At 54.6% G+C, this 16,438-nt stretch overlaps 1 protein-coding gene across 1 annotated transcript in view; it reads left to right on the forward strand.

The window, feature by feature from the left end:
• NHEJ1 (non-homologous end joining factor 1) overlaps window positions 1–14,387 on the forward strand; it is a 39,531-nt gene extending 25,144 nt beyond the window's left edge. The window contains 3 exon segments of the mRNA XM_061577054.1: window positions 11,023–11,146; window positions 12,108–12,235; window positions 13,947–14,387. Of these exon segments, the coding sequence (XP_061433038.1) occupies window positions 11,023–11,146; window positions 12,108–12,235; window positions 13,947–14,012 (318 nt within the window). The 3' untranslated portion in view covers window positions 14,013–14,387.
• The last annotated feature ends 2,051 nt before the right edge of the window (window positions 14,388–16,438 follow it).

Below are 16,438 nucleotides of genomic sequence, written 5' to 3' on the forward strand. Positions count from 1 at the left end.
CATTTCGGCTCTTTACATATTGAAGGGTTTAAGAAAAGTTTTTTTCCGAATTCTAAAAAAATGTCTCTTCTCGATTATCTCGGTTGCCGACCCCTGGTCGTGGCGGGTCCCACCGAGCGTGCCGCTCGAGACGCGAGGCGCAGGGCGGTGTCGGGAGCGACGGCGTCGCCGCAAAAGCGATGATTTCTAACGAGCACGTCCCTGTCGTCCGACCGCCGCCGCCTGAAATAATCCGCCGGTCGAGTCTCGGCGGCGTTAAGCATCGCACGAGCGGTGCAGCGAGCGACATCTGAACCGGTCATCCCCCCTCCCCTCTCCGCCCGCCCTTCCCACTTCACCAACCCACACTGACCAGCTCTGTGAAGTATGGTCAAATAACCGTTCACCCCCCCCAGACCCCTCCCATTGCGCCCGTTGTGCCCGTTTGCGACCATTGCATCCGTTGCATTCGCTGCACCATTCGTTGCTCCCATTGCGCTTGTTGTTGCGCCTGTTGTTGTGCCCATTGCGCCCATCGCACCATTTGTTGCGCCCGTTGCTCCTGTTGTTGTGCCCATTGCTGCTCCTGTTGTTGCGTTCGTTGCTCACGTTGTACCCGCCGTTGCGCCCCTTTCCCTGGCGACGGTCGGACTTCGCCGCAAGCCTCGCGGGGGCCGCCTCGTGGCCCCTGCCCATGTGACGACACGCCGAGCGAGCGTTCCGTAGGCTGAGCGATATAAAATATGTATTTATTTAGCTTTTTTTTTATTTTGCTTCGCCTTTTGACTTTTCCCTTCTTCGCGCTTGGCGCTCGGCGCATCGCCCTCCGAGCGCTGTGCAGACGGTCGGTCGCCACCTCTGCCGCCCGTGGGCATTTACATTTTTTTTTACCTCTTTTTGCGTGTGCTCGACGACAAAATATACAACATCGCATGTTTCCCACAAAATAATTTGCCGCGTTTACCGCTTTCTTGTTTGGTGAACTCCCTCCCCCGGGGGGGGGGGGGGGGGGGGGCGGGGTGGGGGGTGACGCTTTCCCCTTTTTAAAAAGCAGGAATTCCTGATCGCTTGCGAGCGTCCGTCGTCGCGCTTCTTTCCAAACCGTGAGCTTCGCGGAGCGTCGCGTAAATAAATGTTGCCTTTGGTGAAACGTAAAAATTCATTTCAAAAGCATCGCCCGCGCGCCGCGTGTTTATGGAAAGTGGAAAAAAAAAAAATGGAAAAAGCGCCACCCCGACTACTGCCACAACAACAACAACAAACGACTTAATCCCAGATTTAAATTGCTCGTGTCTGAGAAGCGTCCACATTTTCCTTCCCCCCGAGATGTTGGTTCCCAAGCTGCGGTCTCATCGCGGCCGCCACCCTCGCCGCGTCGGCAAACGCGGGCGAGCAAAACAAAGGGGGTTGAAAATCCCGGGCTTTCGGGAATCCGTGATATCGGTCTCTTGTGGGGGGCGGTGGTGGGGGGGCGGTGGGGGGGGGGGCGGCCGTGTCCGCCCGTCCCAGCCTCGCTCGTTTCCGAATATTCCCGCTGGTGACTAAGTCCGTGAGCTGGCAGCGCGCGCGCGGGCGGGTGGGGGGGGGGGCGAGGCGTGACGGATCTCGCGCTCCGCACGCGACTCGCTGCGGTGACGGCGATTTCTTGAAAGCCCCGGGCCGGTGTCACCTGCGGGAAGTGGCGAGTTCAAATAAATAAATAGATATCTTCGTTTTTTTTAAACCCTTCGCTCGACGAGCCGATTTTCTCTTCTGTTCTTTCTCTGCCGGATGAATCATCCCGGCGGCGCTGCCGTGCGGCCCCCGGCTCCCGGCGTTCCTGTTGGTGTTTACGTCTGTCGTGACTAATTGTGCGGAGAGAATTTGCGCGCCGAGAATCGGCACGCGGGGGCCTCCTCGCTTACGACGGCGGCGGCGGGGGATGGGGGGGGGGATCCACCACGCACCGTTAGCCCATTTCACCCCCCCCTCCATCCCCCCCCCCCCCTCCTCCTCCTCCTCTAATAGCCGCACATCAAACGTAAAGCGGGCACGGACGATGTCGCGGCAGACTAAACAAGCGCGGGCAGCCCTGTTTAGCGGGCGCTATAATAACGGACGCCCATTACACAAATTCCAATTTCCTGCGAAATAATGCGCGTGCGCGCGCGCGCGCTCTCTCCACGTGCGCGGGAGCACATCCTCTGCCGGGCTCTCTCGTATCGATTGAGGATTGAGACAGAACAGTACAGCCCCCCCCCCACCGCCGCCTCCCTCACCACCCACCCGCCCCCCCCCCCCCCCCCCGTTCCATCTTGATGTAATGGCTTAAAGCTCACTTGCTCCGTCTGGTTTTCATAGCCGATGTGTCACTTTCGAGAGAGCGAGCGAGCGAGCGAGTGCGAGGCGCGCTCTCAATGAGGCTCATTGTCGGTTTATTTACTGGAAGTGCAGCGCCGCGCGGCCGATGGGTAGCTTCCCCGTCGGCACATGAAAGGCGCCGCGCTGGATGTATTCGTACGCGGAAGCAGTTTAAGTCATTTCCCCCCCCCCCCCCCACCCCTCCTCTGACTCCCCTCATCTTCTTTCAATCCTCTCACAATGCCGTCTGTAAACTCTCTGCGAATTTTATGTTTTTTTCACGCGAGAGAAAATAAACCGAGCCGATGCGACCGCCTAAACTAAACCGTTGATGAAAAGGGCTAAAAACCCGAGGCTTTTCGTTCCTCTAAAACTTTTTTTTGGGCTTTTTTTGCGAAATCGTAACTCGCTTTGAGGATGTGGTTCATTTGAAATGTTTGTGCTTTGGCTGAAAAAAAAAAAAGGGTCGCAGCCAAAGCCGGCGCGTTGCCGTTCGTGCACAGCTTATTTTACAGGATGTCATTCGAATTAGAAACATTACTCACGGGGGGCGGGCGGGCGGGCTTCTCGTGAATTGGTAAATTGTCACCCGATCCCATTGGTCGCTGCAACACCTCGCTTTGCCTCCTGTGAAGCGTGGCACGCATTTTCCCCGCGCGTTCTCGGCCCCGGCCATTGGAACGTGGAATTCCCACCGCTTAGCGACGCGAGCGGGAGGAGCGGCTTTGCGCGAGTTCGGTTGGCTGACTGCAACCGTGAACCCGGCGGCACCGAGTTAGATTCCCCGGCCACGGCTAACCAATCCTGAGAAATTCCTCCCACCGACCCGCTCCAAACCGGCACGGTGAAGTATTGACCGAACAATCCTCCGATAACCAAACATCGTGTGGGGGGGGAGGCCTTCATGCAGCGGCGGATCCACAAAGACGCTCGACACTCTATGCAAATAATTATTCGCGATGGTGCAAAGGGGGTTGCTGTCTTAAGAGAGCAGAGTGAAAGTGTGCAGAAATCTTTGTTGCCCCTTGCAGCACTGCCCCCCAATGCCGGCATGGCGCCTCGTTGGTTGTTGGCTTCACACGCGGAGGCAACGTCTCGGAACCACGTCCGCTCGAGCCATGAGACAGTCTTGAAAGGGGGGGGGAGGGGAGGGGATGGGGGGGGGTCCGAACTGACGTAGGCATTTGAAAACGTCCCTTAATACCCCTAGGATTTTATTGAATCCCAACAGAGGATTCCATCAAGAGTTAAAAATGTAACCTTTCGGCTAAAATGTGTTTGGACAATTCCCACAGTGGTGTAATTGCCCAGGCAGGTTTTCACAAGATAATTGCGTGTGCGGCGGTAGGGAGAGCGTGCGCAGCTTGTCTCTCTCTCTCCTCCCTCCCCGTGCTCGTTCCGCCCGCCGACGCCGCTAGCGTGCCGCCGACGCCGGTGCGCGTCGCTATCGTGCCGCTGACGTCACGCCGGTGCGACGCTAGTGCGGCGCTGACGTGTTGTGCCGCGGAGAGACGGCGCAAATTGGCGGCGGCGGTGAAGATGATTGTCGTCGCACGGTAGAGGCGGGACTCCTGCGTAGGTGTTCGCGGCTTGTGCCGCGCTGCGCTGCGAACCCGGCGACTCGAGTTCGATTGCCGCTCGTGGGCAACATCGGTGATGATTACCTGAGCTGGTCGTGGGACTCTCCTAGCTCGACTAAGCCTCAAATGAGTAACCGGTTGTGGTATGTGAACATCGCCACTGGGGAGACGGCCTGGTGTGGTGTCGACCACCCATCCCCTCCGTGTGACGTGCCGGCCGTCAGAGCACAGCACTTGCCCGAACAGTCTGTTAGAGGCTATACGGGGAATCTTTGACTTTGCTGTACGGCCCTCCGTTGTGTTTTTCAGTCGTGCCATGCGTTGGTCAGCACGATGTCCGACTTTTCGCTCCATTCGCTTTCTGGGGCGGTCGTGGTGGCTACTCTGCTGCACGTAGCTGCCGGTAATCCAGCCCTGTGGAAGTGGCAGCAGCAGTAGCAGCAGCAGCAGCGAGGGGGGTTGGTGGATTACCGAGGAGGTGCCATACCCTGCCTGTCTCGCCAGGAGGAGGCAGTGCAGCAAGGGGACGAATCGCCACGTGTTTGCATCTGTACGCGGGGCAGGATAGAGTGTTTCCCCCTCGCACTTGTGGGTTTTCTCCAGGTGTTCCGGTTTATTCTCCTCTTCAAAGTGACCTTCCCTCTTTAGTTTGGTCGGTTTCCCCTGGTTCTGTTTTTGTTTCATGATTTTCATGCATATTTACGCATTGGGATCCTCAGATGGAATGCGCATTATACATTTGAATTAGAATGTTATTATTAATATCATGCCAAACAACCCGCGGTGACAACACACCGTCTACGATTCGCACGGGTCGCTACGTTCGGTGCGAAAGAAGTTCAACGTACATAAAGCATAATGGGGGGGGGGTGGTGGGGTTTGGGGTTAGATCGCGTAAATATATAAATGTGTCGTTAAACCCGCCACCACCCGACACAGCCAAATAGAAAGGGTTGTCACGTAAACGAAGCATGCCATTTAGCTACCAGTTCAGCACACCGGTGTGTTGCAAGAGTAAACCCACAACATTTACAATGCAGCAACTCTGTGCGTGCGATATACAACCATTGTGGTGACGGCACTCGTGACGTGCAAGGCATGACAGGAGAGCGCCGATCCTCCGGTCACAGCCGCGCCTTTCGCTGCCTAGAAATCACCTTTTGTGTACAGCGTTACTACTATTATTATTATTGCTGCTGCTCCTCTTGTGAGATATGAAGCCACCGAGAGAGAGGGAGCGAGAGAGAGCGGGTGCATGAGAAAGTAGGAACAGAGGCAGGGAGGGAGGGGGGGGAGTGGTTAGGTAGTCATTTGAAAGTGCTTTTGATGTGGCCACAGCAGACTGCTAACCTGTGAAGGGGCTTTGCCCTTGTAATTCAAGGCGCGGAATTGCCGTGGCGTGCAAGTGCCGCTCGAAACAGGCCCCCCTTCGCGAGAGCTCGCTTTCATATTTTCGGGTAGGCGGAGATTCTGTTTTTTCTATTTTGGTAATCTTAACGTAATTTACCGGAGGTGAATGAAATGGTTGGTGACAACCACTTTGTCGAAAGCGACGGCTCGCGACGGCTCGCGGCCGGCTGCTCCTGGCGGCTCCTGGCTGCTAAATAAAATAAAAACTCGCGTGGCGTTGGTCCGAACGAAATAACGGTTCACGGGAATTTGTCAGAAGGAAGGAGACGCCACCACCCTTGCGTGTGTGACCTGTCGGGCCTCGTGGCGATCCGCTGCCGGAGGAAGGCTTCGAGGTGCCGCGTCGAACGGCTTGTTGTTGCGTATTCTTAGGTTTTTTCGGTAAAGTCACGTAGGTAATTTTTTTTTTATCTTACTTGATGCAGCAGTCATGCTGTGACGGTTCCACCTGAAGACGGAAGCTTGTGTTGCCTCCGAAACGTCGTGATTTTATTTTTATTTTACTTTTATTAATTTAAAAAAAAATTTTACGCATGTGACTTTACCGAAAGAACTTAAGAATATGAATCCTTGCAGTCACGAAAGCTTCAAATCTAGAATTGTTGTTGCGTGTAGAGTTTGTCGTTTTTCCACCCACGCGCCTTCGATTCGCTCGGTTGGCTACGTACGGTGCGAAAGAAGTTCAACAGAAGTACGTACGATGACGACGACGACGGCAATGATGATGACGGCACATACGTACATTTGGCGAGGCATGGGGGCAGAGTTGGTTTGACCGTACGTCACCACGGCGGTCACCGTGGGTTGGTGGTGAATGGGTGGAGGGGGGGGCCAAGGAACAAATCTTACACGGCTCTCTCTCCGACGACATGAGCCCTGGCCAAGATGCAAACTCTGGCGGTCAGGTGCAGAGGGTGCGGAGCGATAGTCGACGCGCCAAGTGTCGGGGCATTTTTTTGCGGCTGCAGTTGCTGCAGTTGGCTTCCCGTTTTGTGTTTGGATAAACGGAACAGCCCCATCGCCCGTCCGTCTGTTCGGTCCGTGCCATTACTGTGCAATCATCATAATCATGGTCAGCCATGGTCAGGCCATTGCCGGTTAAAGGTTTCCTCAAGCAGTTGCCAGTACTCTTGAAGGTGTCGTAGATAAGAGTCGATACGTTTCCTGAATTGAACCAAGGTCGTCGTAGGAGCTTGCGGTGAGAGACGGTCAAGGGAGCAGTGGGAGGTAATGAGCAGAAAGAGAAGCGTTGTGAGCTGCAGTGTGACCCAGTGGGTGGGTGAGTGGGTGAGTGAGTCGGTGGATGAGTCGAGTGAGTGAGTGGGGTGAGAGGGTGGACGAGTGAGAGTGAGTGTGTTGTTGTGACCTGCGGGTTCAGTGAGTGAGTGGGTGAGTGAATGTGTGTGTGTACGTTGAACTTCTTTCGCACCGTACGTAGCCAACCGTGCTAATCGGAGGTGCGGGGAGAAGGACAACAAACTAAACACAACAATCAGTTCTAAAGAAATTACTTTTCCCATTTCCAGTGGGCTTCCTAACATCGGAAGGAAGAGCGTTCCAGACGGCCGCAGAAGCGCGTCCGAAAGCGCCGCGCGATGCGGCGACCAGCGTCTTTCTTCGACGGATAGCCAAAATGCCGCCGCTGCGAGGATGACCGGGGTTCACGTGATGATGGTGACCACTACCGTGATCAATCGACAGGTGTTGTGTAGGTGTTGTGGTGCATTAGTGGCAAGCACGCTGTATTCAAGATGAGTGCGAATACATGCGTATGTCTGGGAGACTGAGCTCCTGGACATGTGGAATTCTGAGCTCGGGGTCCGCTCATGGAAGGGGTCTGGAGCCGTCGTAATTATATCGGAATAATAATAATGCCACTTGTCTCCATGTCGCATTACTCCCCATTCTCCCAACACCCCGCCGCCATCCCCACCCCCCCCCCCACCTTTGGCAGCCGCTCGCAGAATAGCAGCCCCTTTGAGACGCGGGGCTTTAACTCGGCGACACGGATGGTCATTAAGCAGCGCGGCGCGGTAAACCGTGCTCAAGCATGCAGGAAACTGCGAGGAATTAGAGGGAGTCATTTATGCCGCTCGTCCTCAAAAGCTTCGGGGTTAGGCTTCCGCAACGGGGCGCGTGGACCCACTCCCTACTCCCCCCCCACCGCCCCACCCCCCCACCCCCCACCTCCCTCAGCGGCTCTGGGAAAGGAACACGCACTTCCCAATCCAGACCAGGGTTTGATGGCGTCCGGGATTTTTTTTTTTCGCGCAAAAAGGTGCCCCCATGTCTTCCGTTGCCCTGGCCGGGTTAAAAGTAAAAGGCCGCACAAGCTCACCGCTCCCCCCCCCCACCCCTTCCCCCCCTCCCTAAATCGGGTTGCTCGTGCCGCTAGCCTGGCGAGAAGGGCGTCCGCTCTCTTCCCACGCTGGCGCCTCTGATCAGCACGGTCGGCTACGTACCAACTGCGTACACACACCGCGGAGGAGGTGGGGGTACCCACACTTTAGCCCCCCCCCCCCACCGCACGTGACCCGCCGATTGACTGTCGCGTACCCATTTAGACTGCTTTGGGATGCAATCGGCGGAGGCGGTGGTGCGGCGTGGTGGGAGGGGGCACGTGGGCGCGGATTTAATAAACTCGCTCCTGCTGTTTGAACTGCCACTCCGGGAAATCGAATCGAGCCTGCGACCTCGGGATCGCATGCCCAGCGTGTTGACCGCTGCACCGTGGCAGTGGTGGCAGCGGCGGCGGCGTTGTTTGCCGTGAAAGACGAGGGCAGTTTTAGCGCCAGCGATCGTTGCCGAGGAGGCTTTTGCACTCGCCCTGAGATGCGCGGACAGGCGTGCACGGCAGTGGCGCGGAATGGCATGGTTCTGTCTGTAAAATCAATTGAATTGTATAGTGTGGCAGCAGCTACTCAACCACCGCCTGGAACGGTGAAAGCCCAATTAGCCCTCGAGCAACAATGTTTTTTCACTTAATGCGGCGGCACTCTTTCAGGAATGCATCTGCCGCGTCAAACGAGGGCTTTACTGTAACTGCCCTTTCTCTCCCTTGGTTTTCTATTGCTCGTCGATCTTTCTTTTGGTTCTTTTCTCCTCTTTCTCTCTCTCTTCCCCCCGAGAATCTCAGCTCGGGAGGTGCGCGCCCGTAGTTTTGTCGTTTGCCAGCCCAGGGGCCGCCTTCCGTAATCCGGGCGCTGTTTAACCTCCGTGTTGTTGTCGAAATATTGTTATCTTTTATTCACGCTCTCGCGACAACATCGCCAGCCGCTTCGGCGGGCGGGCGGCGGCTGTCGGCGGCTGGCAGCGCTACAGAGACGCGGCTCGCGCACCGAGACATTCGCTATTAGCTCCGCGCCGGCGTTGATTGGCGAGCGCGACGCGTCCGCAGGTGGCGGCGTTATCTCGGAGCCGGCGCGCGACCGTCGTGGAAGGGGGTGGCCCCCTCGTCACAATGGGCCGTCGTGATTAAAGACGCTTCTCTCCTCCAACCCCCCCCTCCCCGCCTCCCCCACCACCTCCCCCGCCTCCGCGTTTTGTTCTCCCTCGCCCCGACGAGCGAGCGCCGGATCGTGAGTGAGATTACCGCGGGACGCCCGGTGAAATCATCCGCGACGCGCGTCCGATGAATTTTTTTTTTCCGTGGGGAACGGCGGTTTCGCGCGCCGGTGGGATTTTATTGCGTTATCTTCGGCTTCTTCGTGCGTTTTTCTCTGTTTGGGTGGCGCAGTGGTTCACACGCACGCGCACACACACGCGCGCGCACGCGCGCGCCGTGTGACAATTTCGGGCGAGTCTTGTTTGGCTCCTGCGCGACATCAATGGGTTCAAAAAATGTCTCCACGATAAACTCTCTCTCTCGATCCGCGAGGGTTACGTTCTGGACAACGCTCGTGAATCCAGAACTCTCACGCGTCAGCGAAGGTTTACCGCGTAGATTTGTTTTCTGCCCGGTAAAGCTCTCCCCGGGTAAATATGAAGGGCATCGTTTGTCATATCTTTCCTGGATCGTAAGTTCCATCGGCTGGGAAGGAGGTTTGCCACTTTGCAACACTCGGCCGGCCTCCCTTGTACGAGCGGCTGTCGATCGTACGTCGTACGGCAGGATCGCGAGCGTGCCGCTTTGCAAAATCCGTGGCGCGCGTCTTTCGAGCGCGCTCTGAACGTGCGTGTGGGTGGTCGGCGATCGGAGGGAATGGGGCCCAGGGCCGGTTCAGGCATCACTCGGCGGCCGTTTTGGCTTTGAAGGGGAATCGAACTCGGGTCTACCGGGTTCAAAACACAACAGCCGTGCCACCGACTCGTCCTTTTCGATTTGCGAGTGTTTGTGTCACCTTCATAGGCGCACAGCACTTGCCCCAGCGGTCTGTTTAGGCTATACGGGTGGGGGGGGGGCGTGGGTAAATCTTTGTCTTTGTTAGACTAAAATCATAGAGCCTACTTACACCCTGCACCCAACTTTTGGGTTCGCGTGCTGTCTTTCGTTGACGACCGTTAAATACCTCGCCTGTTAGTTGCTCAGCGTTCCTTCAGGACCCCGGCTCGACTCGTTCTCTGCGACACAGCGCTTGACGTTTTGCTTGTTTGTTTATCTCTGATGTTGTTGTTGTTGTGCTCACGCGCCGCTGATCATCCTCCCTCGTAAAATAGCCGGGCACGCTCGCTACAAACGGGATCATTGTCCGTGCAGCGAATGCAATGAGCTCAGTGTAACGAGTAGGCTTTCGCGACAAATATTATCCACGATCGGTGATGTCGCGTGAATATATAAATGTGTGTCGTTAAACCCGCTGCCACCCGACGCAGCCAATTAGTAAGGTTTGTCACGTGAACAAAGCGTGCACGCCGCTTGTGTGTTGAATACACAAACACTTGCACCACATTGGGTCACAGGTGATGGCATTACATCTGTCCCTCTACTTAAGAGAACGAAACAGGAGGACTTTTCCAGCAAATCTCGCTGTCGGCCTGATGAGGCTGCTTGTAATTACCGGCGAAACGTCGTTCTCGACTTGTGAATATTGTGGCGGTGTGTTTGCTCTCGCAACACACTGGGTGTGCTGTGCCCGTGACGGATTGGCCACGTTCTGTTCACGTGACACAAACCTTACTAGTTGGCTGTGTCGCTTGGTGGCGGGTTTCACGCCGCATTGATATACTCGCGCGATCTAACCCAAAACAACCTCTGTTATGGAAAATAAACCCAACACTCGAATTCTAGAATTGAAGCTTTCGTGACTGCAAGTATTCATATTTTTAGATTTTTCGGTAAAGTCACGTAGGTAAAAAAATTACAATTAATAAAAGTTAAATAAAAATAAAATTAAAATTAATAAAAGTAAATTAAAAATAAAATATTTTATTTTAAAATTTAAATTAATAAAAGTAAACTAAAAATAAAATAAAATATTTTATTTTATTTTTATTTTACTTTTATTAATTTTAATTTTTTACCTACGTGACTTTACCGAAAAAACCTAAAAATACCAACACTCGAACTCTACCGGGGTCCTCTCGTGCTCCCGTGTGTGGAGGCCGTTCCCGGCCTTCACCTTCTGCGAAGAAGCCAGCGGCGGGCGGCGCTCGCGACCCGCTCCGCTAACCCCACGCGTGGTGCTGGCTGCTTCCTCCCCCGCTGATGCCGCCCCCCCCCTCCCCCAATCACAAACCCGCACCCCCTACCCCCCCCCGCGCACTACCGATGCAGAACCTGATGTCATGCGTCGACCTGAGCGCTGAGGTCGTGTTCGACGGTGGCCTCCAGCGGCTGTACGGCGAGGTGGCGTCTACACGTCGCGCGGCCCGCAAGAGGAAACCCTCCAGCACCCCCGGTGAGCTCGGCCTGGCGAGCGTGGCGAGCGTGCACATTGCAGTGTCTCGTGGGGCGAGCGCTGCTAGCGCGCGCTGGTGCTACTAATCACCCGGCGGGCCCGAGTTCGATTCCCACTCACAGCCCCAACATCGATGACGGACGATTGAACCGGGCCTCCCCACAAGTCCACTCGGCCTTCGTCCTGGCGCGGTGTGTAAACATCACCGCTCGGGGAGACAAAGGCGGACCCCGATGCGGTGCTCGCCGCCCACCGTCTCGTGTGCAGTATGCAGGCCTCAACAGGCGCTCGCTAACAGCACTGTCTGTTAAGGCTGTCGGGAGGAATCTTTGTCTTCGTGTGTTCTTAAATCCGCTAAACACATCTGCTCATGAGTGCATCCAGGTGAGCTTGTATTGACGTGCGGGCGGAACGGTAGTGGAGCGGTTTAGCGTTGCCGCGCTACGATACCCGGTGGCACGAATTTGTATTCCCGCTCACGACCATCAACGGTGGCGAACGTCTGAACTGGGCCTGGGCCTTCCCCAGGTCGACTCGGCCCACAATGAGTAACCCGGTGCGGCGTGTCAACGTCGTCGGCGCTGGGGAGACAAAGGTGGCCGGGCTTGGTTGTCGGTCGCCCACCGTCTGGTGTGTCGTCACGGCCTTAACAGGCGCTCGCTTACCGGCTATCCGGGGGATCGTCGCCTTCACGCAGTGTCAGGAGTTGCCCGGGGCCTCCAAGTGGGGCGCTCGTAACTTAATCGAAAAGTGATTTATCGGCCAAATTGACCCCGCAAAGCCGGCAAGCGGGATTCTTTGAGGGTCCACCGGGGCGGCCGCTACCGCCCCGAGCCTCCGTCGGCGGGCGACCGAGCCGGTGTCAGTGGCCGGCATCGGTGGCCGCCGTCTTGCCGCCCAGCCGAGCTTCGCGTGTCGAGCGTTCCGGCCCTCCTTTGCCCCGCCGTGACGTCGCGTGCAGAGGAGGAGTCCGCCACGGGGGGCCACGGAGCGGACGGCGTCACCGTGGAGGAGCCGGGGGACGCGGCCGAGAGGCGGGCAGCAGCGGCCCCGCTGCAGGCCGCCACCGCGGCGCCGCACACCTCCCAGGTAGGGAGATCGCTGCCCCCACCCACCGCCGCCGGGGCTATCATCGTCGCCGCCCCCCCGATTGGCCGATTGGCACGGTGTTCGGCCTGCAATACGTGACCCTCGCCTCCTTTACCCTGCCCCCGTTCGCCGTACACGTGTGCATACGGCCCCTCCTATGTCGATCCACTGCTGGATGAGGGAGCGTGTGTCCCCTCCCCCCGTTTGACCGTACTTCGCCACGGCGGTCGGTGAAGGCGGTGAGCGTAGCCCTGCGAGTGTAGGAGTACAGTACAACATTGGGGTTTCTTTTTCTGCGGAGTTCCCTGTGTCCACCATATGGCCCCCGTGTTGTTGTAGCCCATGACGTCTGTCATGACGTCTGTCATGGGCTACAGCACTATCCAGGCTCAAGTCGGCTTAGCTTCTGAGGGATGGCGAGATGGGATGCATTGTGGGTGATTTGCCCATCGGTTGCTCGATGTTTTCTGCTCTCAGAGGCTAAGCTGCTGCTGAGCCGAGTCGGCACTTGGATGGGAGACCGCCTGAGAGTGCCAGGTGTTATAGGCTTGGAGATGGCAGCAGTAGATTCAAGAATCCGGCAATGGATTCTTGAATCTATCCGTAGAGCGCCAGCAGGGGGCGATGTTGCTCTGTAGTTTTCCCAAACTGAGTACGGTGATGCACCGCGATTGACGTCCCCCCCCCCCCCCCCCCCCATTTCACGTCGTTCCGCAAACACGTCGTCGCTTTATCATGAACGCCGCCACCCGATTTGCGTCTCCTCCACCCCCCCCCCCACGCTCACGCCCGCTGACAGCGTCGGCCCGTCCTTTCGCCGTTAGCCGTCGCCCCTCAGCCTTTCGCCTCCACCACCCACTACGACTGCTGCCCTGTAAATCCCTTCGGAATTTTCGTCGTTTCGATATTTCTTGCAGAAACGCATCCCCGATGTAAACCGGGGGTGGGGGGGTATTTCTTTGAATTGGCGAGCGTCACCGTTTCGAATTTGGACCGCGACAACGCCGGCACGCAACGGCCCTACCTTCTCGTTCGCGAATAACATCGTGGGATCTTTAACCCTCGGCTGTGGAGCGAATAGGCGCGTGTTAACCAGGGGGTGGCCGTTGGGTTCGAACCGTGGAAACCTCTGCTGACGTCCGGCAAACGCTTCTGCTGTTCCGCCGTGCACACGGCTCCGTCGTCAAGGGGCATAAACCATCATCACGCAAACTCGCCCGATCATCCTCGCGGCAGCAGCTTCTGGCTGGCCATCTAAAAAAGACGGTCACTGCATCGCGTAGCGCTTTCGGATGCGCTTCTGCGGCCGTCTGGAACGCTTTTCCGATATGAGAGAGCCACTGGGAGCTGTGCACTTTGCAATCGTCCAGATCTAAAACTAATTTCTTTAGAACTGCTTCTCGTGTTTAGTTTGCTGTCCTTCCCCCGCACCTCCAAGTAGCACGGTTGGTTACGTACGGCGGGAAAGAGGCTCAACGTGCGTACGTACGTTGCGACGAACGCTGTGCGCGAGCCGCTGTTTAAAATGAGTCGCTTAATTTTCGATCGCGGTCGTCGTTGTTTTTTTGTTGTTGTTTCTCCCCTTCCCCTCTCCCCCCTTTCCCCTGCCCACCGCGGCATGAAACCAAATTAAACGCGAAATCCGCCGTTCCGAATGGAGCGCGACAAAAAAATGTAACCCGTCGCTCCCCGCTGTGTGCGTGTCCCGCAGAAGGAGCGATGCCGCGCGCCGCGCAAGGCCACGCCGAAAAAGAAAGCCAAGGGACTCTTGAGATGAGTTTGCCAATTAACGACGATGGGGTGTTTTTTCTTAACGGCACGTGAAGCACGTGGAGGGATGGGGGCGGGGGGGGTGGTGGTGGAACATGAAGTTTTAATCGCTTGCTACTTTTATCTTCTTAAATTACCCGGGGGGGGGTATTTATATACGGATGTATTTATTTTTTAATATCCGCCGGTGAATCTGTACGAATTTTATCCGCGGCCGGATTTTTCCGCGGGATTCGCCGACGCTGCCCCCACTGCCCCTGCCGTGCGTCGAGAAGCGATCGCGCGAGCGTACCCACAACGCAGATCGTTTCTTTTTCGTTTAAGCGCACGCACGATTTGAATCAAGGTTCACATTTTAATAAAGGCTCACATTTTAACAGCGCAGGGGAGGCGTGTGTTTTGTGTGCGTATATTGTGAATGTGTTTGCCCGATGTTGATAAAGCGGACTGATTATTTTAAAAAAAGAAACTGAATTTATTTCACGACTTTCCGATGTGCTACCTCCCTCGCCTCATATGCCGGAGGTCGTGGGTTCGATCCCGAATAAGTCAACACGCGTTTAGAGTATATGGCCGCTATATATTTCCACGTGATAAGCCACTTCGTTGAGCTATCATTTGTGGCCAGGTCGCTCCTGAAAAAGAGCCGTATAGCTCAGTGGGCCTTACCTGGTAAAATGTAAATATAATTTACTATTTATTCGATCAATATGAGTTCCCCCAAAGGAGCTTCCCAAGCACGTGGCGAAACATCGGACATTATAACTATAATTGTGCATAACTCAGACTCACCGATAGCATCATCGTGGAGACTGTAAACACCGCCTGATATCGGAGACATTGTCTGCTTGTTCTGTCATAGCTGCAGGGATAATTGTGTTTTAAGTTGGTAATTCGTGATGTATGTACACTGCATGTTGCACCTTTTTTTCTTCTTCGTGCGGTTAAATTACATTTTTATTCTCCCGTTTGAACAGGCGCGTGGGCGTTGCACAATAGGCGAGTTCAATGAACAAGGAAAATCTACCGATATAATTAACTTCAATTTTCAGAATCTTTATTTTATCGCGGAGGTATCTGATAATCTTATCAAGCTGTTTTTAAATCCTTTATATTAAGTTTGCTTGCTTGCTTAGGACCGTGCAAATCTTTCGGTCGTTTTTTAACCCACTTCCCGTGATCCAATCGAGCTGACATTTTGCACACAGACTCGTTGTGCGAGACAATTAATGTTCGTGAAAAAATGTTCCCAAAATTGTACACTTTTTAGGACAAAAATATTATATTTAATTACCAATTGCCTAATGGTGCAATGCAATCATCTGACCCATAGGTGGCAGCCATCTCAAGCCAGAGGACGAGAGGACTCTAGCCGCCACGCATATAAAGGATTTAGAGTGAAAAACTTTGTTTTTACGGGTTATACTTATTTTCCCAGCTGCCCAGTCGGGGATGGTCAGCGATGTTACGTCAACAAACAATACCAGAAAGGATACAGGGGCGAGATGGAGAAAGGGTTAAGTTCACCGATTAAATAAGTAAATATAAATAAAGCGTGGAAGTGCAGATTGCACTCGTGCATAAATATTTCCTGCGGATTTGTCAACACCAAACGCGAGCTTAAACAACGAAAGCAAAAAAAACGTTTTATTTAACCAGGTAAGGTACCCCACTAAGCTATGATAGCTCGACATTGTGGCTTATCACGTGGGAAATTGAGAGCAGCACAAATACTCTCAAGAAATGTTTCTAAATTTTAAGGGAAAACCCGCAGGACCCGGAGCTAAATCCCCGCGACCACGGGGAGAGAGACGCAAACTCCAACATATACAGGCGTTGCTGTGGGTCCAGATTGAAGCCGCGTGACCTCCTGCATACCAGGCGAGGTAGTTGACATCTCCTAGCCACCGTGGCGACCTTGGGCAATGCAGAAAAACAAAAAACAATCCCAATACCACACCTAGCCGACACAGTCACTCGATTACGTTCCACTTCAAATTTTAACTCTCGATTCCATGGGCAAGGTTCATAGTTTCAAGTCACAGTTGCGAATGTCCCTGTATCTGGTTTTCTTTTTTTTGGGAGGAAGATTTAACGATGAGGTTGTTCCCGAAGCTTTACAACAGGAGGTGACACTCGGCCACGGAATTCCCTTTGGTCGCAGTGACCCTCGGTTAAACTAACAAGAGTACACGGATACTCTTTGGTTCTTTCGGTAAAGTCACGTAGGTATAAAAATAAAAATAAATTCTTTTTTTGTTTATTTTTCTACCTACGTGACTTTACCGAAAGAACCAAAGAGTATGGATTCTTGCAGTCACGACAGCTTCAAATCACGATTGAAGAGTACACGAGATCAAATGAGAGCAGTCGAGAGCGAAAAGGAATGGCACGCGTTAAATTGGATGGGGTTTCTTTTTTTATTGCACCTTT

This window comes from Lethenteron reissneri, chromosome 7 (genome assembly GCF_015708825.2).
Source record: "Lethenteron reissneri isolate LAM-NWPU_2019-01 chromosome 7, ASM1570882v1, whole genome shotgun sequence".
Lineage (NCBI taxonomy): Eukaryota > Metazoa > Chordata > Hyperoartia > Petromyzontiformes > Petromyzontidae > Lethenteron > Lethenteron reissneri.